Genomic DNA, 20,502 nt, shown 5'->3' on the forward strand with positions numbered 1-20,502 from the left:
GGTGTCTCTTCCGTAGCCGATCAACGGCCGTGGAAGGTCAGGGCTCCACACGCTGCAGACAATGGCAGGGGTGGGCTTCTCCTTCGGGGAGCCTGGAACGTGCTCCCTGTTGAAGGCCCGTATGCAGAACTGACACGCCTGCCTTCTGTCACAGGCCTCTTACTCCGTAGCACTCTACAAGGGACACCTCCTCCCCAGGGCAGGATTGGGGAGGGTAAGACGCGGTCCATCAATTGCGTCCGCTATGGCACCAGGGGAGCACGGCCGAGAGCCCAGTCAGGGTGGCCCATGCCCTGGGAGGGACCTGGACAGCGATCTGCCCTTCTCCTGCAGTGATGCAAGGAACAAACAGAGGAATCTACGCTTTCATCTTACCAAGTGGAGTATCCGGTACAGGAGAGCGAGGCTGGACAGGGCCCAATGGGGGCCCAGCTGGTGGTGGCCACACGGGCCGGTCCTTGCAAAGGCCGGGATGCTGCAAGGTAACCTGCAGGGCAGAAGGGAGAGCCGTGTCAGGCGACAGAAACGGAGCGACCACCGACAAATGCCGAAACCCAACGCATCAGCTGTCGGCACCGGGCACCCTCCCCACACCCCGCCGGGTGCCCACCCAGCAGCACAGTGCCCCACGCTCCACCCAGCCCTCTGGGGCCTGCAGCCGGCAGCCCGGGCCGCGCAGCAGGACACGGGGGGACAACAATGGCACCACACGACGCCCCCGCTGTCGCCCAGTGGACGAAGCCAAGGGTCCTGCCTGCGAGGATGCACACAGAGCTTCCAGCACTCTGACAAAAGCAGCGCCTTCACAACAGGCAGCCCCTTTGGGCAGGACAGCCCTCCTCGCCACCACCCCAGCTCCACGGGAGCTGGCCCGGCGCCGACCAGGAACACGCAGAAGGGACGGACGTGAAAAGCTCGTCCTCCACACGTGCAATCAGAGCCGCACCTGGGTCACCGCTCTGCCTCCAGGACCCTGCCTGGCCCTCTCCCCCCCCCCAACGAAGTAATCTCCTCCGACCTGCAGGGGCTTCCCCTGGGCGCAAAGTGCACTGGGGAGCTGGGCACCCCGGAGTCCTGCGGGGGAGCTGCCCAAGAGCTCCTGAAGGGTCAACGCTGCCCACAGGAGGTAGTCACGCTCCGCTACAATCACCGCTATCCTCAGGGACGTCTGGGTTTTCAGTGCGCTACGAAGCGCGCACTACTTGTGTACTTCGGCAAACTCAAGTGGGATGTCTGGATCCCACAACTGACACCAAAAGGACCCTACTAGCCCGGGCACAAAATCCCACGGCGTGTCATGCTGACGCACAGGAGCAGCTCTGACAGCTTCCAGGGCAGGGCAGGCCCGACCAGGCGCAGGGGTGGGGAGCACGACGGGAGGACGCTGCTGCGCGTCGCAATTCCCCTGCAGGGAAGTAGGCCTCTTCACTGCGGGCTCTTTCCCTGCAAGCCTCTATTTCTTACTACAAAAGCAACATCTACCCAGAGTACACCTGGACGCAGCGGGCCAGGCACATCTCCGTCCCGAGAACAGACGGTCACGGGTTCTGACATTTATCCCACACCAAACAGGTAGACTCAAAGCTGCACAAAGCACACAGGACAAAGCTGGAGGGAGGGCTTTGCCCCTTTCTCAGTTACGAGGATTTCAATGGGCATGCTAAACAGGAGAATCACCTGGCCTCAGCAAGGGAACAAGTCAAACGAGTGACGACACAGGACTCTGCCTCAGTGACCCAGGAGCAACCCCAGGTGCAGGTCCTCAGGAAGGAGTCAGCAGAGCCAGGAGAAGCCAGTGTGGAGCGAGGGCTCACCCTCCGCACGCTATCTCGAGAAACCCACAGCCAAAGTCTGCGGTCCTCGGCTTCTGAGCACTCCCTCGTGGCTTAGGCAGGCACCCGCCAAGGTGACGGGCTCCAGGGACAAGCAGCCCACTGGCCCCTGGGGAGATTGAATTTGAAAGCGAACGACACTCCAGACCCGTCACAGGACACACAGTCTGGAGATGAGGGCGGGAATGGCTTCCGGGAAAACAGGAAGCTCACCTTTCCCAGGACGACGTCCAACGGAGCACGGCCACCCCACTTACCTGGGCCTCCGGGGCCGCCGCAGGCGGGCGGGAGCTGCCGGCCAATGCCGGGGCCGGGCCAGGTCCTACGTGGGCTGAAAACCACAGAAGGGATGGAGGATTAGGCTCGCCTGCGAAGACTTTGCTGAAGCCACACAAAACCTGGTGAGCCTTCCTTCCCCGTATCCCACTCGTCCCCGCATCAGACCGAGTGGGAGACAGGTCTCGTGACCCTGAGGGAGACACCACAGGCCACGGGTTCAGGTGTCTCTTCCATAGCCGATCAACGGCCGTGGAAGGTCAGGGCTCCACACGCTGCAGACAATGGCAGGGGTGGGCTTCTCCTTCGGGGAGCCCGGAACGTGCTCCCTGTTGAAGGCCCGTGTGCAGAACTGACACGCCTGCCTTCTGTCACAGGCCTCTTACTCCGTAGCACTCTACAAGGGACACCTCCTCCCCAGGGCAGGATTGGGGAGGGTAAGACGCGGTCCATCAATTGCGTCCGCTATGGCACCAGGGGAGCACGGCCGAGAGCCCAGTCAGGGTGGCCCATGCCCTGGGAGGGACCTGGACAGCGATCTGGCCTTCTCCTGCAGTGACGCAAGGAACAAACAGAGGAATCTACGCTTTCATCTTACCAAGTGGAGTATCCGGTACAGGAGAGCGAGGCTGGACAGGGCCCAATGGGGGCCCAGCTGGTGGTGGCCACACGGGCCGGTCCTTGCAAAGGCCGGGATGCTGCATGGTAACCTGCAGGGCAGAAGGGAGAGCCGTGTCAGGCGACAGAAACGGAGCGACCACCGACAAATGCCGAAACCCAACGCATCAGCTGTCGGCACCGGGCACCCTCCCCACACCCCGCCGGGTGCCCACCCAGCAGCACAGTGCCCCACGCTCCACCCAGCCCTCTGGGGCCTGCAGCCGGCAGCCCGGGCCGCGCAGCAGGACACGGGGGGACAACAATGGCACCACACGACGCCCCCGCTGTCGCCCAGTGGACGAAGCCAAGGGTCCTGCCTGCGAGGATGCACACAGAGCTTCCAGCACTCTGACAAAAGCAGCGCCTTCACAACAGGCAGCCCCTTTGGGCAGGACAGCCCTCCTCGCCACCACCCCAGCTCCACGGGAGCTGGCCCGGCGCCGACCAGGAACACGCAGAAGGGACGGACGTGAAAAGCTCGTCCTCCACACGTGCAATCAGAGCCGCACCTGGGTCACCGCTCTGCCTCCAGGACCCTGCCTGGCCCTCTCCTCCCGCCCCCCAACGAAGTAATCTCCTCCGACCTGCAGGGGCTTCCCCTGGGCGCAAAGTGCACTGGGGAGCTGGGCACCCCGGAGTCCTGCGGGGGAGCTGCCCAAGTGCTCCTGAAGGGACAACGCTGCCCACAGGAGGTAGTCACGCTCCGCTACAATCACCGCTATCCTCAGGGACGTCTGGGTTTTCAGTGCGCTACGAAGCGCGCACTACTTGTGTCCTTCGGCAAACTCAAGTGGGATGTCTGGATCCCACAACTGACACCAAAAGGACCCTACTAGCCCGGGCGCAAAATCCCGCGGCGTGTCATGCTGACGCACAGGAGCAGCTCTGACAGCTTCCAGGGCAGGGCAGGCCCGACCAGGCGCAGGGGTGGGGAGCACGACGGGAGGATGCTGCTGCACGTCGCAATTCCCCTGCAGGGAAGTAGGCCTCTTCACTGCGGGCTCTTTCCCTGCAAGCCTCTATTTCTTACTACAAAAGCAACGTCTACCCAGAGTACAACTGGACGCAGCGGGCCAGGCACATCTCCGTCCCGAGAACAGACGGTCACGGGTTCTGACATTTATCCCACACCAAACAGGTAGACTCAAAGCTGCACAAAGCACACAGGACAAAGCTGGAGGGAGGGCTTTGCCCCTTTCTCAGTTACGAGGATTTCAATGGGCATGCTAAACAGGAGAATCACCTGGCCTCAGCAAGGGAACAAGTCAAACGAGTGACGACACAGGACTCTGCCTCAGTGACCCAGGAGCAACCCCAGGTGCAGGTCCTCAGGAAGGAGTCAGCAGAGCCAGGAGAAGCCAGTGTGGAGCGAGGGCTCACCCTCCGCACGCTATCTCGAGAAACCCACAGCCAAAGTCTGCGGTCCTCGGCTTCTGAGCACTCCCTCGTGGCTTAGGCAGGCACCCGCCAAGGTGACGGGCTCCAGGGACAAGCAGCCCACTGGCCCCTGGGGAGATTGAATTGGAAAGCGAACGACACTCCAGACCCGTCACAGGACACACAGTCTGGAGATGAGGGCGGGAGTGGCTTCCGGGAAAACAGGAAGCTCACCTTTCCCAGGACGACGTCCAACGGAGCACGGCCACCCCACTTACCTGGGCCTCCGGGGCCGCCGCAGGCGGGCGGGAGCTGCCGGCCAGTGCCGGGGCCGGGCCAGGTCCTACGTGGGCTGAAAACCACAGAAGGGATGGAGGATTAGGCTCGCCTGCGAAGACTTTGCTGAAGCCACACAAAACCTGGTGAGCCTTCCTTCCCCGTATCCCACTCGTCCCCGCATCAGACCGAGTGGGAGACAGGTCTCGTGACCCTGAGGGAGACACCACAGGCCACGGGTTCAGGTGTCTCTTCCATAGCCGATCAACGGCCGTGGAAGGTCAGGGCTCCACACGCTGCAGACAATGGCAGGGGTGGGCTTCTCCTTCGGGGAGCCCGGAACGTGCTCCCTGTTGAAGGCCCGTGTGCAGAACTGACACGCCTGCCTTCTGTCACAGGCCTCTTACTCCGTAGCACTCGACAAGGGACACCTCCTCCCCAGGGCAGGATTGGGGAGGGTAAGACGCGGTCCATCAATTGCGTCCGCTATGGCACCAGGGGAGCACGGCCGAGAGCCCAGTCAGGGTGGCCCATGCCCTGGGAGGGACCTGGACAGCGATCTGCCCTTCTCCTGCAGTGACGCAAGGAACAAACAGAGGAATCTACGCTTTCATCTTACCAAGTGGAGTATCCGGTACAGGAGAGCGAGGCTGGACAGGGCCCAATGGGGGCCCAGCTGGTGGTGGCCACACGGGCCGGTCCTTGCAAAGGCCGGGATGCTGCAAGGTAACCTGCAGGGCAGAAGGGAGAGCCGTGTCAGGCGACAGAAACGGAGCGACCACCGACAAATGCCGAAACCCAACGCATCAGCTGTCGGCACCGGGCACCCTCCCCACACCCCGCCGGGTGCCCACCCAGCAGCACAGTGCCCCACGCTCCACCCAGCCCTCTGGGGCCTGCAGCCGGCAGCCCGGGCCGCGCAGCAGGACACGGGGGGACAATAATGGCACCACACGACGCCCCCGCTGTCGCCCAGTGGACGAAGCCAAGGGTCCTGCCTGCGAGGATGCACACAGAGCTTCCAGCACTCTGACAAAAGCAGCGCCTTCACAACAGGCAGCCCCTTTGGGCAGGACAGCCCTCCTCGCCACCACCCCAGCTCCACGGGAGCTGGCCCGGCGCCGACCAGGAACACGCAGAAGGGACGGACGTGAAAAGCTCGTCCTCCACACGTGCAATCAGAGCCGCACCTGGGTCACCGCTCTGCCTCCAGGACCCTGCCTGGCCCTCTCCTCCCCCCCCCGACGAAGTAATCTCCTCCGACCTGCAGGGGCTTCCCCTGGGCGCAAAGTGCACTGGGGAGCTGGGCATCCCGGAGTCCTGCGGGGGAGCTGCCCAAGTGCTCCTGAAGGGACAACGCTGCCCACAGGAGGTAGTCACGCTCCGCTACAATCACCGCTATCCTCAGGGACGTCTGGGTTTTCAGTGCGCTACGAAGCGCGCACTACTTGTGTCCTTCGGCAAACTCAAGTGGGATGTCTGGATCCCACAACTGACACCAAAAGGACCCTACTAGCCCGGGCGCAAAATCCCGCGGTGTGTCATGCTGACGCACAGGAGCAGCTCTGACAGCTTCCAGGGCAGGGCAGGCCCGACCAGGCGCAGGGGTGGGGAGCACGACGGGAGGATGCTGCTGCACGTCGCAATTCCCCTGCAGGGAAGTAGGCCTCTTCACTGCGGGCTCTTTCCCTGCAAGCCTCTATTTCTTACTACAAAAGCAACGTCTACCCAGAGTACATCTGGACGCAGCGGGCCAGGCACATCTCCGTCCCGAGAACAGACGGTCACGGGTTCTCACATTTATCCCACACCAAACAGGTAGACTCAAAGCTGCACAAAGCACACAGGACAAAGCTGGAGGGAGGGCTTTGCCCCTTTCTCAGTTACGAGGATTTCAATGGGCATGCTAAACAGGAGAATCACCTGGCCTCAGCAAGGGAACAAGTCAAACGAGTGACGACACAGGACTCTGCCTCAGTGACCCAGGAGCAACCCCAGGTGCAGGTCGTCAGGAAGGAGTCAGCAGAGCCAGGAGAAGCCAGTGTGGAGCGAGGGCTCACCCTCCGCACGCTATCTCGAGAAACCCACAGCCAAAGTCTGCGGTCCTCGGCTTCTGAGCACTCTCTCGTGGCTTAGGCAGGCACCCGCCAAGGTGACGGGCTCCAGGGACAAGCAGCCCACTGGCCCCTGGGGAGATTGAATTTGAAAGCGAACGACACTCCAGACCCGTCACAGGACACACAGTCTGGAGATGAGGGCGGGAATGGCTTCCGGGAAAACAGGAAGCTCACCTTTCCCAGGACGACGTCCAACGGAGCACGGCCACCCCACTTACCTGGGCCTCCGGGGCCGCCGCAGGCGGGCGGGAGCTGCCGGCCAATGCCGGGGCCGGGCCAGGTCCTACGTGGGCTGAAAACCACAGAAGGGATGGAGGATTAGGCTCGCCTGCGAAGACTTTGCTGAAGCCACACAAAACCTGGTGAGCCTTCCTTCCCCGTATCCCACTCGTCCCCGCATCAGACCGAGTGGGAGACAGGTCTCGTGACCCTGAGGGAGACACCACAGGCCACGGGTTCAGGTGTCTCTTCCATAGCCGATCAACGGCCGTGGAAGGTCAGGGCTCCACACGCTGCAGACAATGGCAGGGGTGGGCTTCTCCTTCGGGGAGCCCGGAACGTGCTCCCTGTTGAAGGCCCGTGTGCAGAACTGACACGCCTGCCTTCTGTCACAGGCCTCTTACTCCGTAGCACTCGACAAGGGACACCTCCTCCCCAGGGCAGGATTGGGGAGGGTAAGACGCGGTCCATCAATTGCGTCCGCTATGGCACCAGGGGAGCACGGCCGAGAGCCCAGTCAGGGTGGCCCATGCCCTGGGAGGGACCTGGACAGCGATCTGCCCTTCTCCTGCAGTGACGCAAGGAACAAACAGAGGAATCTACGCTTTCATCTTACCAAGTGGAGTATCCGGTACAGGAGAGCGAGGCTGGACAGGGCCCAATGGGGGCCCAGCTGGTGGTGGCCACACGGGCCGGTCCTTGCAAAGGCCGGGATGCTGCAAGGTAACCTGCAGGGCAGAAGGGAGAGCCGTGTCAGGCGACAGAAACGGAGCGACCACCGACAAATGCCGAAACCCAACGCATCAGCTGTCGGCACCGGGCACCCTCCCCACACCCCGCCGGGTGCCCACCCAGCAGCACAGTGCCCCACGCTCCACCCAGCTCTCTGGGGCCTGCAGCCGGCAGCCCGGGCCGCGCAGCAGGACACGGGGGGACAACAATGGCACCACACGACGCCCCCGCTGTCGCCCAGTGGACGAAGCCAAGGGTCCTGCCTGCGAGGATGCACACAGAGCTTCCAGCACTCTGACAAAAGCAGCGCCTTCACAACAGGCAGCCCCTTTGGGCAGGACAGCCCTCCTCGCCACCACCCCAGCTCCACGGGAGCTGGCCCGGCGCCGACCAGGAACACGCAGAAGGGACGGACGTCAAAAGCTCGTCCTCCACACGTGCAATCAGAGCCGCACCTGGGTCACCGCTCTGCCTCCAGGACCCTGCCTAGCCCTCTCCTCCCGCCCCCCAACGAAGTAATCTCCTCCGACCTGCAGGGGCTTCCCCTGGGCGCAAAGTGCACTGGGGAGCTGGGCACCCCGGAGTCCTGCGGGGGAGCTGCCCAAGTGCTCCTGAAGGGACAACGCTGCCCACAGGAGGTAGTCACGCTCCGCTACAATCACCGCTATCCTCAGGGACGTCTGGGTTTTCAGTGCGCTACGAAGCGCGCACTACTTGTGTCCTTCGGCAAACTCAAGTGGGATGTCTGGATCCCACAACTGACACCAAAAGGACCCTACTAGCCCGGGCGCAAAATCCCGCGGCGTGTCATGCTGACGCACAGGAGCAGCTCTGACAGCTTCCAGGGCAGGGCAGGCCCGACCAGGCGCAGGGGTGGGGAGCACGACGGGAGGATGCTGCTGCACGTCGCAATTCCCCTGCAGGGAAGTAGGCCTCTTCACTGCGGGCTCTTTCCCTGCAAGCCTCTATTTCTTACTACAAAAGCAACGTCTACCCAGAGTACAACTGGACGCAGCGGGCCAGGCACATCTCCGTCCCGAGAACAGACGGTCACGGGTTCTGACATTTATCCCACACCAAACAGGTAGACTCAAAGCTGCACAAAGCACACAGGACAAAGCTGGAGGGAGGGCTTTGCCCCTTTCTCAGTTACGAGGATTTCAATGGGCATGCTAAACAGGAGAATCACCTGGCCTCAGCAAGGGAACAAGTCAAACGAGTGACGACACAGGACTCTGCCTCAGTGACCCAGGAGCAACCCCAGGTGCAGGTCCTCAGGAAGGAGTCAGCAGAGCCAGGAGAAGCCAGTGTGGAGCGAGGGCTCACCCTCCGCACGCTATCTCGAGAAACCCACAGCCAAAGTCTGCGGTCCTCGGCTTCTGAGCACTCCCTCGTGGCTTAGGCAGGCACCCGCCAAGGTGACGGGCTCCAGGGACAAGCAGCCCACTGGCCCCTGGGGAGATTGAATTTGAAAGCGAACGACACTCCAGACCCGTCACAGGACACACAGTCTGGAGATGAGGGCGGGAATGGCTTCCGGGAAAACAGGAAGCTCACCTTTCCCAGGACGACGTCCAACGGAGCACGGCCACCCCACTTACCTGGGCCTCCGGGGCCGCCGCAGGCGGGCGGGAGCTGCCGGCCAATGCCGGGGCCGGGCCAGGTCCTACGTGGGCTGAAAACCACAGAAGGGATGGAGGATTAGGCTCGCCTGCGAAGACTTTGCTGAAGCCACACAAAACCTGGTGAGCCTTCCTTCCCCGTATCCCACTCGTCCCCGCATCAGACCGAGTGGGAGACAGGTCTCGTGACCCTGAGGGAGACACCACAGGCCACGGGTTCAGGTGTCTCTTCCATAGCCGATCAACGGCCGTGGAAGGTCAGGGCTCCACACGCTGCAGACAATGGCAGGGGTGGGCTTCTCCTTCGGGGAGCCCGGAACGTGCTCCCTGTTGAAGGCCCGTGTGCAGAACTGACACGCCTGCCTTCTGTCACAGGCCTCTTACTCCGTAGCACTCTACAAGGGACACCTCCTCCCCAGGGCAGGATTGGGGAGGGTAAGACGCGGTCCATCAATTGCGTCCGCTATGGCACCAGGGGAGCACGGCCGAGAGCCCAGTCAGGGTGGCCCATGCCCTGGGAGGGACCTGGACAGCGATCTGCCCTTCTCCTGCAGTGACGCAAGGAACAAACAGAGGAATCTACGCTTTCATCTTACCAAGTGGAGTATCCGGTACAGGAGAGCGAGGCTGGACAGGGCCCAATGGGGGCCCAGCTGGTGGTGGCCACACGGGCCGGTCCTTGCAAAGGCCGGGATGCTGCAAGGTAACCTGCAGGGCAGAAGGGAGAGCCGTGTCAGGCGACAGAAACGGAGCGACCACCGACAAATGCCGAAACCCAACGCATCAGCTGTCGGCACCGGGCACCCTCCCCACACCCCGCCGGGTGCCCACCCAGCAGCACAGTGCCCCACGCTCCACCCAGCCCTCTGGGGCCTGCAGCCGGCAGCCCGGGCCGCGCAGCAGGACACGGGGGGACAACAATGGCACCACACGACGCCCCCGCTGTCGCCCAGTGGACGAAGCCAAGGGTCCTGCCTGCGAGGATGCACACAGAGCTTCCAGCACTCTGACAAAAGCAGCGCCTTCACAACAGGCAGCCCCTTTGGGCAGGACAGCCCTCCTCGCCACCACCCCAGCTCCACGGGAGCTGGCCCGGCGCCGACCAGGAACACGCAGAAGGGACGGACGTGAAAAGCTCGTCCTCCACACGTGCAATCAGAGCCGCACCTGGGTCACCGCTCTGCCTCCAGGACCCTGCCTGGCCCTCTCCTCCCCCCCCCGACGAAGTAATCTCCTCCGACCTGCAGGGGCTTCCCCTGGGCGCAAAGTGCACTGGGGAGCTGGGCATCCCGGAGTCCTGCGGGGGAGCTGCCCAAGTGCTCCTGAAGGGACAACGCTGCCCACAGGAGGTAGTCACGCTCCGCTACAATCACCGCTATCCTCAGGGACGTCTGGGTTTTCAGTGCGCTACGAAGCGCGCACTACTTGTGTCCTTCGGCAAACTCAAATGGGATGTCTGGATCCCACAACTGACACCAAAAGGACCCTACTAGCCCGGGCGCAAAATCCCGCGGCGTGTCATGCTGACGCACAGGAGCAGCTCTGACAGCTTCCAGGGCAGGGCAGGCCCGACCAGGCGCAGGGGTGGGGAGCACGACGGGAGGATGCTGCTGCACGTCGCAATTCCCCTGCAGGGAAGTAGGCCTCTTCACTGCGGGCTCTTTCCCTGCAAGCCTCTATTTCTTACTACAAAAGCAACGTCTACCCAGAGTACAACTGGACGCAGCGGGCCAGGCACATCTCCGTCCCGAGAACAGACGGTCACGGGTTCTGACATTTATCCCACACCAAACAGGTAGACTCAAAGCTGCACAAAGCACACAGGACAAAGCTGGAGGGAGGGCTTTGCCCCTTTCTCAGTTACGAGGATTTCAATGGGCATGCTAAACAGGAGAATCACCTGGCCTCAGCAAGGGAACAAGTCAAACGAGTGACGACACAGGACTCTGCCTCAGTGACCCAGGAGCAACCCCAGGTGCAGGTCGTCAGGAAGGAGTCAGCAGAGCCAGGAGAAGCCAGTGTGGAGCGAGGGCTCACCCTCCGCACGCTATCTCGAGAAACCCACAGCCAAAGTCTGCGGTCCTCGGCTTCTGAGCACTCCCTCGTGGCTTAGGCAGGCACCCGCCAAGGTGACGGGCTCCAGGGACAAGCAGCCCACTGGCCCCTGGGGAGATTGAATTTGAAAGCGAACGACACTCCAGACCCGTCACAGGACACACAGTCTGGAGATGAGGGCGGGAATGGCTTCCGGGAAAACAGGAAGCTCACCTTTCCCAGGACGACGTCCAACGGAGCACGGCCACCCCACTTACCTGGGCCTCCGGGGCCGCCGCAGGCGGGCGGGAGCTGCCGGCCAATGCCGGGGCCGGGCCAGGTCCTACGTGGGCTGAAAACCACAGAAGGGATGGAGGATTAGGCTCGCCTGCGAAGACTTTGCTGAAGCCACACAAAACCTGGTGAGCCTTCCTTCCCCGTATCCCACTCGTCCCCGCATCAGACCGAGTGGGAGACAGGTCTCGTGACCCTGAGGGAGACACCACAGGCCACGGGTTCAGGTGTCTCTTCCATAGCCGATCAACGGCCGTGGAAGGTCAGGGCTCCACACGCTGCAGACAATGGCAGGGGTGGGCTTCTCCTTCGGGGAGCCCGGAACGTGCTCCCTGTTGAAGGCCCGTGTGCAGAACTGACACGCCTGCCTTCTGTCACAGGCCTCTTACTCCGTAGCACTCTACAAGGGACACCTCCTCCCCAGGGCAGGATTGGGGAGGGTAAGACGCGGTCCATCAATTGCGTCCGCTATGGCACCAGGGGAGCACGGCCGAGAGCCCAGTCAGGGTGGCCCATGCCCTGGGAGGGACCTGGACAGCGATCTGCCCTTCTCCTGCAGTGACGCAAGGAACAAACAGAGGAATCTACGCTTTCATCTTACCAAGTGGAGTATCCGGTACAGGAGAGCGAGGCTGGACAGGGCCCAATGGGGGCCCAGCTGGTGGTGGCCACACGGGCCGGTCCTTGCAAAGGCCGGGATGCTGCAAGGTAACCTGCAGGGCAGAAGGGAGAGCCGTGTCAGGCGACAGAAACGGAGCGACCACCGACAAATGCCGAAACCCAACGCATCAGCTGTCGGCACCGGGCACCCTCCCCACACCCCGCCGGGTGCCCACCCAGCAGCACAGTGCCCCACGCTCCACCCAGCCCTCTGGGGCCTGCAGCCGGCAGCCCGGGCCGCGCAGCAGGACACGGGGGGACAACAATGGCACCACACGACGCCCCCGCTGTCGCCCAGTGGACGAAGCCAAGGGTCCTGCCTGCGAGGATGCACACAGAGCTTCCAGCACTCTGACAAAAGCAGCGCCTTCACAACAGGCAGCCCCTTTGGGCAGGACAGCCCTCCTCGCCACCACCCCAGCTCCACGGGAGCTGGCCCGGCGCCGACCAGGAACACGCAGAAGGGACGGACGTGAAAAGCTCGTCCTCCACACGTGCAATCAGAGCCGCACCTGGGTCACCGCTCTGCCTCCAGGACCCTGCCTGGCCCTCTCCTCCCCCCCCCGACGAAGTAATCTCCTCCGACCTGCAGGGGCTTCCCCTGGGCGCAAAGTGCACTGGGGAGCTGGGCATCCCGGAGTCCTGCGGGGGAGCTGCCCAAGTGCTCCTGAAGGGACAACGCTGCCCACAGGAGGTAGTCACGCTCCGCTACAATCACCGCTATCCTCAGGGACGTCTGGGTTTTCAGTGCGCTACGAAGCGCGCACTACTTGTGTCCTTCGGCAAACTCAAGTGGGATGTCTGGATCCCACAACTGACACCAAAAGGACCCTACTAGCCCGGGCGCAAAATCCCGCGGCGTGTCATGCTGACGCACAGGAGCAGCTCTGACAGCTTCCAGGGCAGGGCAGGCCCGACCAGGCGCAGGGGTGGGGAGCACGACGGGAGGATGCTGCTGCACGTCGCAATTCCCCTGCAGGGAAGTAGGCCTCTTCACTGCGGGCTCTTTCCCTGCAAGCCTCTATTTCTTACTACAAAAGCAACGTCTACCCAGAGTACAACTGGACGCAGCGGGCCAGGCACATCTCCGTCCCGAGAACAGACGGTCACGGGTTCTGACATTTATCCCACACCAAACAGGTAGACTCAAAGCTGCACAAAGCACACAGGACAAAGCTGGAGGGAGGGCTTTGCCCCTTTCTCAGTTACGAGGATTTCAATGGGCATGCTAAACAGGAGAATCACCTGGCCTCAGCAAGGGAACAAGTCAAACGAGTGACGACACAGGACTCTGCCTCAGTGACCCAGGAGCAACCCCAGGTGCAGGTCCTCAGGAAGGAGTCAGCAGAGCCAGGAGAAGCCAGTGTGGAGCGAGGGCTCACCCTCCGCACGCTATCTCGAGAAACCCACAGCCAAAGTCTGCGGTCCTCGGCTTCTGAGCACTCCCTCGTGGCTTAGGCAGGCACCCGCCAAGGTGACGGGCTCCAGGGACAAGCAGCCCACTGGCCCCTGGGGAGATTGAATTTGAAAGCGAACGACACTCCACACCCGTCACAGGACACACAGTCTGGAGATGAGGGCGGGAATGGCTTCCGGGAAAACAGGAAGCTCACCTTTCCCAGGACGACGTCCAACGGAGCACGGCCACCCCACTTACCTGGGCCTCCGGGGCCGCCGCAGGCGGGCGGGAGCTGCCGGCCAATGCCGGGGCCGGGCCAGGTCCTACGTGGGCTGAAAACCACAGAAGGGATGGAGGATTAGGCTCGCCTGCGAAGACTTTGCTGAAGCCACACAAAACCTGGTGAGCCTTCCTTCCCCGTATCCCACTCGTCCCCGCATCAGACCGAGTGGGAGACAGGTCTCGTGACCCTGAGGGAGACACCACAGGCCACGGGTTCAGGTGTCTCTTCCATAGCCGATCAACGGCCGTGGAAGGTCAGGGCTCCACACGCTGCAGACAATGGCAGGGGTGGGCTTCTCCTTCGGGGAGCCCGGAACGTGCTCCCTGTTGAAGGCCCGTGTGCAGAACTGACACGCCTGCCTTCTGTCACAGGCCTCTTACTCCGTAGCACTCTACAAGGGACACCTCCTCCCCAGGGCAGGATTGGGGAGGGTAAGACGCGGTCCATCAATTGCGTCCGCTATGGCACCAGGGGAGCACGGCCGAGAGCCCAGTCAGGGTGGCCCATGCCCTGGGAGGGACCTGGACAGCGATCTGCCCTTCTCCTGCAGTGACGCAAGGAACAAACAGAGGAATCTACGCTTTCATCTTACCAAGTGGAGTATCCGGTACAGGAGAGCGAGGCTGGACAGGGCCCAATGGGGGCCCAGCTGGTGGTGGCCACACGGGCCGGTCCTTGCAAAGGCCGGGATGCTGCAAGGTAACCTGCAGGGCAGAAGGGAGAGCCGTGTCAGGCGACAGAAACGGAGCGACCACCGACAAATGCCGAAACCCAACGCATCAGCTGTCGGCACCGGGCACCCTCCCCACACCCCGCCGGGTGCCCACCCAGCAGCACAGTGCCCCACGCTCCACCCAGCCCTCTGGGGCCTGCAGCCGGCAGCCCGGGCCGCGCAGCAGGACACGGGGGGACAACAATGGCACCACACGACGCCCCCGCTGTCGCCCAGTGGACGAAGCCAAGGGTCCTGCCTGCGAGGATGCACACAGAGCTTCCAGCACTCTGACAAAAGCAGCGCCTTCACAACAGGCAGCCCCTTTGGGCAGGACAGCCCTCCTCGCCACCACCCCAGCTCCACGGGAGCTGGCCCGGCGCCGACCAGGAACACGCAGAAGGGACGGACGTGAAAAGCTCGTCCTCCACACGTGCAATCAGAGCCGCACCTGGGTCACCGCTCTGCCTCCAGGACCCTGCCTGGCCCTCTCCTCCCCCCCCCAAACGAAGTAATCTCCTCCGACCTGCAGGGGCTTCCCCTGGGCGCAAAGTGCACTGGGGAGCTGGGCACCCCGGAGTCCTGCGGGGGAGCTGCCCAAGTGCTCCTGAAGGGACAACGCTGCCCACAGGAGGTAGTCACGCTCCGCTACAATCACCGCTATCCTCAGGGACGTCTGGGTTTTCAGTGCGCTACGAAGCGTGCACTACTTGTGTCCTTCGGCAAACTCAAATGGGATGTCTGGATCCCACAACTGACACCAAAAGGACCCTACTAGCCCGGGCGCAAAATCCCGCGGCGTGTCATGCTGACGCACAGGAGCAGCTCTGACAGCTTCCAGGGCAGGGCAGGCCCGACCAGGCGCAGGGGTGGGGAGCACGACGGGAGGATGCTGCTGCACGTCGCAATTCCCCTGCAGGGAAGTAGGCCTCTTCACTGCGGGCTCTTTCCCTGCAAGCCTCTATTTCTTACTACAAAAGCAACGTCTACCCAGAGTACAACTGGACGCAGCGGGCCAGGCACATCTCCGTCCCGAGAACAGACGGTCACGGGTTCTGACATTTATCCCACACCAAACAGGTAGACTCAAAGCTGCACAAAGCACACAGGACAAAGCTGGAGGGAGGGCTTTGCCCCTTTCTCAGTTACGAGGATTTCAATGGGCATGCTAAACAGGAGAATCACCTGGCCTCAGCAAGGGAACAAGTCAAACGAGTGACGACACAGGACTCTGCCTCAGTGACCCAGGAGCAACCCCAGGTGCAGGTCGTCAGGAAGGAGTCAGCAGAGCCAGGAGAAGCCAGTGTGGAGCGAGGGCTCACCCTCCGCACGCTATCTCGAGAAACCCACAGCCAAAGTCTGCGGTCCTCGGCTTCTGAGCACTCCCTCGTGGCTTAGGTAGGCACCCGCCAAGGTGACGGGCTCCAGGGACAAGCAGCCCACTGGCCCCTGGGGAGATTGAATTTGAAAGCGAACGACACTCCACACCCGTCACAGGACACACAGTCTGGAGATGAGGGCGGGAATGGCTTCCGGGAAAACAGGAAGCTCACCTTTCCCAGGACGACGTCCAACGGAGCACGGCCACCCCACTTACCTGGGCCTCCGGGGCCGCCGCAGGCGGGCGGGAGCTGCCGGCCAATGCCGGGGCCGGGCCAGGTCCTACGTGGGCTGAAAACCACAGAAGGGATGGAGGATTAGGCTCGCCTGCGAAGACTTTGCTGAAGCCACACAAAACCTGGTGAGCCTTCCTTCCCCGTATCCCACTCGTCCCCGCATCAGACCGAGTGGGAGACAGGTCTCGTGACCCTGAGGGAGACACCACAGGCCACGGGTTCAGGTGTCTCTTCCATAGCCGATCAACGGCCGTGGAAGGTCAGGGCTCCACACGCTGCAGACAATGGCAGGGGTGGGCTTCTCCTTCGGGGAGCCCGGAACGTGCTCCCTGTTGAAGGCCCGTGTGCAGAACTGACACGCCTGCCTTCTGTCACAGGCCTCTTACTCCGTAGCACTCTACAAGGGACACCTCCTCCCCAGGGCAGGATTGGGGAGGGTAAGACGCGGTCCATCTATAGCGTCCGCTATGGCACCAGGGGAGCACGGCCGAGAGCCCAGTCAGGGTGGCCCATGCCCTGGGAGGGACCTGGAGAGCGATCTGCCCTTCTCCTGCACTGACACAAGGAACAAACAGAGGAATCTACGCTTTCATCTTACCAAGTGGAGTATCCGGTACAGGTGAGCGAGGCTGGACAGGGCCCAATGGGGGCCCAGCTGGTGGTGGCCACACGGGCCGGTCCTTGCAAAGGCCGGGATGCTGCAAGGTAACCTGCAGGGCAGAAGGGAGAGCCGTGTCAGGCGACAGAAACGGAGCGACCACCGACAAATGCCGAAACCCAACGCATCAGCTGTCGGCACCGGGCACCCTCCCCACACCCCGCCGGGTGCCCACCCAGCAGCACAGTGCCCCACGCTCCACCCAGCCCTCTGGGGCCTGCAGCCGGCAGCCCGGGCCGCGCAGCAGGACACGGGGGGACAACAATGGCACCACACGACGCCCCCGCTGTCGCCCAGTGGACGAAGCCAAGGGTCCTGCCTGCGAGGATGCACACAGAGCTTCCAGCACTCTGACAAAAGCAGCGCCTTCACAACAGGCAGCCCCTTTGGGCAGGACAGCCCTCCTCGCCACCACCCCAGCTCCACGGGAGCTGGCCCGGCGCCGACCAGGAACACGCAGAAGGGACGGACGTGAAAAGCTCGTCCTCCACACGTGCAATCAGAGCCGCACCTGGGTCACCGCTCTGCCTCCAGGACCCTGCCTGGCCCTCTCCTCCCCCCCCCAAACGAAGTAATCTCCTCCGACCTGCAGGGGCTTCGCCTGGGCGCAAAGTGCACTGGGGAGCTGGGCACCCCGGAGTCCTGCGGGGGAGCTGCCCAAGTGCTCCTGAAGGGACAACGCTGCCCACAGGAGGTAGTCACGCTCCGCTACAATCACCGCTATCCTCAGGGACGTCTGGGTTTTCAGTGCGCTACGAAGCGCGCACTACTTGTGTCCTTCGGCAAACTCAAATGGGATGTCTGGATCCCACAACTGACACCAAAAGGACCCTACTAGCCCGGGCGCAACATCCCGCGGCGTGTCATGCTGACGCACAGGAGCAGCTCTGACAGCTTCCAGGGCAGGGCAGGCCCGACCAGGCGCAGGGGTGGGGAGCACAACGGGAGGACGCTGCTGCGCGTCGCAATTCCCCTGCAGGGAAGTAGGCCTCTTCACTGCGGGCTCTTTCCCTGCAAGCCTCTATTTCTTACTACAAAAGCAACATCTACCCAGAGTACAACTGGACGCAGCGGGCCAGGCACATCTCCGTCCCGAGAATAGACGGTCACGGGTTCTGATATTTATCCCACACCAAACAGGTAGACTCAAAGCTGCACAAAGCACACAGGACAAAGCTGGAGGGAGGGCTTTGCCCCTTTCTCAGTTACGAGGATTTCAATGGGCATGCTAAACAGGAGAATCACCTGGCCTCAGCAAGGGAACAAGTCAAACGAGTGTCGACACAGGACTCTGCCTCAGTGACCCAGGAGCAACCCCAGGTGCAGGTCGTCAGGAAGGAGTCAGCAGAGCCAGGAGAAGCCAGTGTGGAGCGAGGGCTCACCCTCCGCACGCTATCTCGAGAAACCCACAGCCAAAGTCTGCGGTCCTCGGCTTCTGAGCACTCCCTCGTGGCTTAGGCAGGCACCCGCCAAGGTGACGGGCTCCAGGGACAAGCAGCCCACTGGCCCCTGGGGAGATTGAATTGGAAAGCGAACGACACTCCACACCCGTCACAGGACACACAGTCTGGAGATGAGGGCGGGAATGGCTTCCGGGAAACAGGAAGCTCACCTTTCCCAGGACGAAGTCCAACGGAGAACGGTCACCCCACTTACCTGGGCCTCCGGGGCCGCCGCAGGCGGGCGGGAGCTGCCGGCCAATGCCGGGGCCGGGCCAGGTCCTACGTGGGCTGAAAACCACAGAAGGAATGGAGGATTAGGCTCGCCTGTGAAGACTTTGCTGAAGCCACACAAAACCTGGTGAGCCTTCCTTCCCCGTATCCCACTCGTCCCCACATCACAAATATAGGATTGTAAGTGTCCTGACTCTTCCGGAAGAGACTATATTTCTCTAGTTTTGTGTTTTGGGAATTATCATCAGCTGTGTAAGTTCACGGCTTAAATTAGTTGGAGAAATCATTAGCGGTGCTTCATCCGTCAGAGAGCCCAGATCATGGTGTATGTTGAAGATACGTAGTAGTGATGTTTTTGCCTTCTGTTAGACCTTTTCTCTGTAAGATACTCCTCGTTCTAGGTCATGATTGGGAAATGACATGGGCTATGAAATAAATGTGTATCCTAATTACCTAAAAGAACGTTACAATTTACTCAATCTGATTTTTCCAGGCATTGGAAATTCTTGGCTTGGCATCTTCCATTCTTCTGCAGAGACTCAACAAGAAAATAGACATATGCTTTCATCTTACCAATGACTGGAGATACAGGTTGTGGATAAGGTCCTAGAAGGCACGTGGGTCGTCTAGGTGCCAGTGCCCTGTATCTAATGAATGGTTCTGGTGGACATCCCCAGGGGTAGAAATCTTCCCATGGTGCTGGGATAGTTCTGGGGCCTCTTCTAGTCCCATAGTCCTGCAGAACAAGAGATGCAGTTTTTAAATATATCAGTATTATTCGAAAAGAGAGAAACACCAACTGGAACAGGAATAGTCCCCAACACCTTCAAATGCACCAGGGTTCTAAAGAACAGCATCAGTGCCAGAAATCTCTTGTCTCCTGTGTCGCCGTGTGAGCTTATGGACGTTTTAGGCCCAGCAGTAAGCCACTGCCAGTGTCTGGAAATGTAGGGAGGAAAGGGGCTGGTCCTGGGGCATCACAGAGACAAGCATGCTTCTACCCCTAGTGCCACTCTCCACTCAGCCCTTCACCAGCACAAAAGCCCCTTGTTTACATATTATGAGCAGAGAGAATGAGAGAGAATGGTGGTTTTAGGTGTTACCTTTAAGTCTTTAATTCATTTCAAGTCAACCCCCTTGAAGAGCATGTGACAGGGATTTAAGCCTTTTACACGGGAGCATCCTATTTTCCCAGCACCATTTATTTCAGACACTGCCTTTTCTCCATTTAGTACTGTTGGCTCCCTTGTCAAATGTCAATTGACTGTATTTGCGTGGGTGTATTTCTGGGCCCTTGAGCGTGTTACATTGGTGTTGAGTCTGTTTTCATGCCAGTTCTGATACCTATAGTTTTATGATACAGCTTGAAATCCAGAGTAGTGGTGCCCCCACTGTGTTTTCTTTCTCAGGGAGACTGCTTTGGCTCTCCAGTAGAGAATTCATGTAACTATTTAGAGTGTTTTTCCTACTTTTATAAAAACATGAAAGTTTCCACCAAAGATGACCAGCTGTGTGTTGAGGCCTTGGGGAAGATCCAGCAAAGAGTTTGCTTTTGAAAAGTAAATGACACAGCAGACCCATCACGGAACACACAATCCAGATGCAAGGCAGGAGAGGGCGATTGGAAAGACAGCAGATATCTCCAGAGATCAAATCCCAACACAAAGTGATCACTCTGACACAACTGGAAACAAATCACTTACCTGTGTCTCCTCGGCCTCCTGAGCACGGAAGTCGCTGCCGTTCCTCACAGGGGCGCCACCAGGCCCTGAGGCTGTAAAGGGAGAGCAGCGCTGAGGGCGGGTCCTCTCTGACAGAGGCCGTGGGGGGAAGCATGAGCCGTCCATGCCCTCCCCCAGGAGCTGTCACTCCTGCCCGCGCCCCGGGCTCCGTACAGAGGCCGCAGGTCCCCCTCATGTCTCAGGTGACCCCGAGGACGAGGAGAGGCTGGACCCCTGACCCGTGATGAGGACACCACAGAGCCCTGGTTCAGGTGTTTTCATAGCTAATCACCCTGGATGGGAGCTCAGGGCTCAGATCCCTGGAAATCAACACTAACACA

The 20,502-nt window shown here is 61.2% G+C and overlaps 1 protein-coding gene across 1 annotated transcript in view; it reads right to left on the reverse strand.

Moving 5' to 3' along the window:
* LOC140689642 (uncharacterized) overlaps positions 1 to 20,502 on the reverse strand; it is a 227,539-nt gene that overhangs the window by 123,282 nt on the left and 83,755 nt on the right. Inside the window, exons 20-33 of the mRNA XM_072950623.1 lie at positions 20,144 to 20,214; positions 19,014 to 19,176; positions 18,604 to 18,688; positions 16,091 to 16,164; positions 14,374 to 14,485; positions 13,757 to 13,830; positions 12,041 to 12,152; positions 11,424 to 11,497; positions 9,708 to 9,819; positions 9,091 to 9,164; positions 7,374 to 7,485; positions 6,757 to 6,830; positions 5,041 to 5,152; positions 4,424 to 4,497 (exon numbers count right to left, since the gene is read on the reverse strand). Coding sequence (XP_072806724.1) covers positions 4,424 to 4,497; positions 5,041 to 5,152; positions 6,757 to 6,830; positions 7,374 to 7,485; positions 9,091 to 9,164; positions 9,708 to 9,819; positions 11,424 to 11,497; positions 12,041 to 12,152; positions 13,757 to 13,830; positions 14,374 to 14,485; positions 16,091 to 16,164; positions 18,604 to 18,688; positions 19,014 to 19,176; positions 20,144 to 20,214 — 1,323 coding nt within the window. The remainder of the gene's footprint in view (positions 1 to 4,423; positions 4,498 to 5,040; positions 5,153 to 6,756; positions 6,831 to 7,373; positions 7,486 to 9,090; positions 9,165 to 9,707; positions 9,820 to 11,423; positions 11,498 to 12,040; positions 12,153 to 13,756; positions 13,831 to 14,373; positions 14,486 to 16,090; positions 16,165 to 18,603; positions 18,689 to 19,013; positions 19,177 to 20,143; positions 20,215 to 20,502) is intronic.

Source organism: Vicugna pacos, chromosome 27 (genome assembly GCF_048564905.1).
Source record: "Vicugna pacos chromosome 27, VicPac4, whole genome shotgun sequence".
Lineage (NCBI taxonomy): Eukaryota > Metazoa > Chordata > Mammalia > Artiodactyla > Camelidae > Vicugna > Vicugna pacos.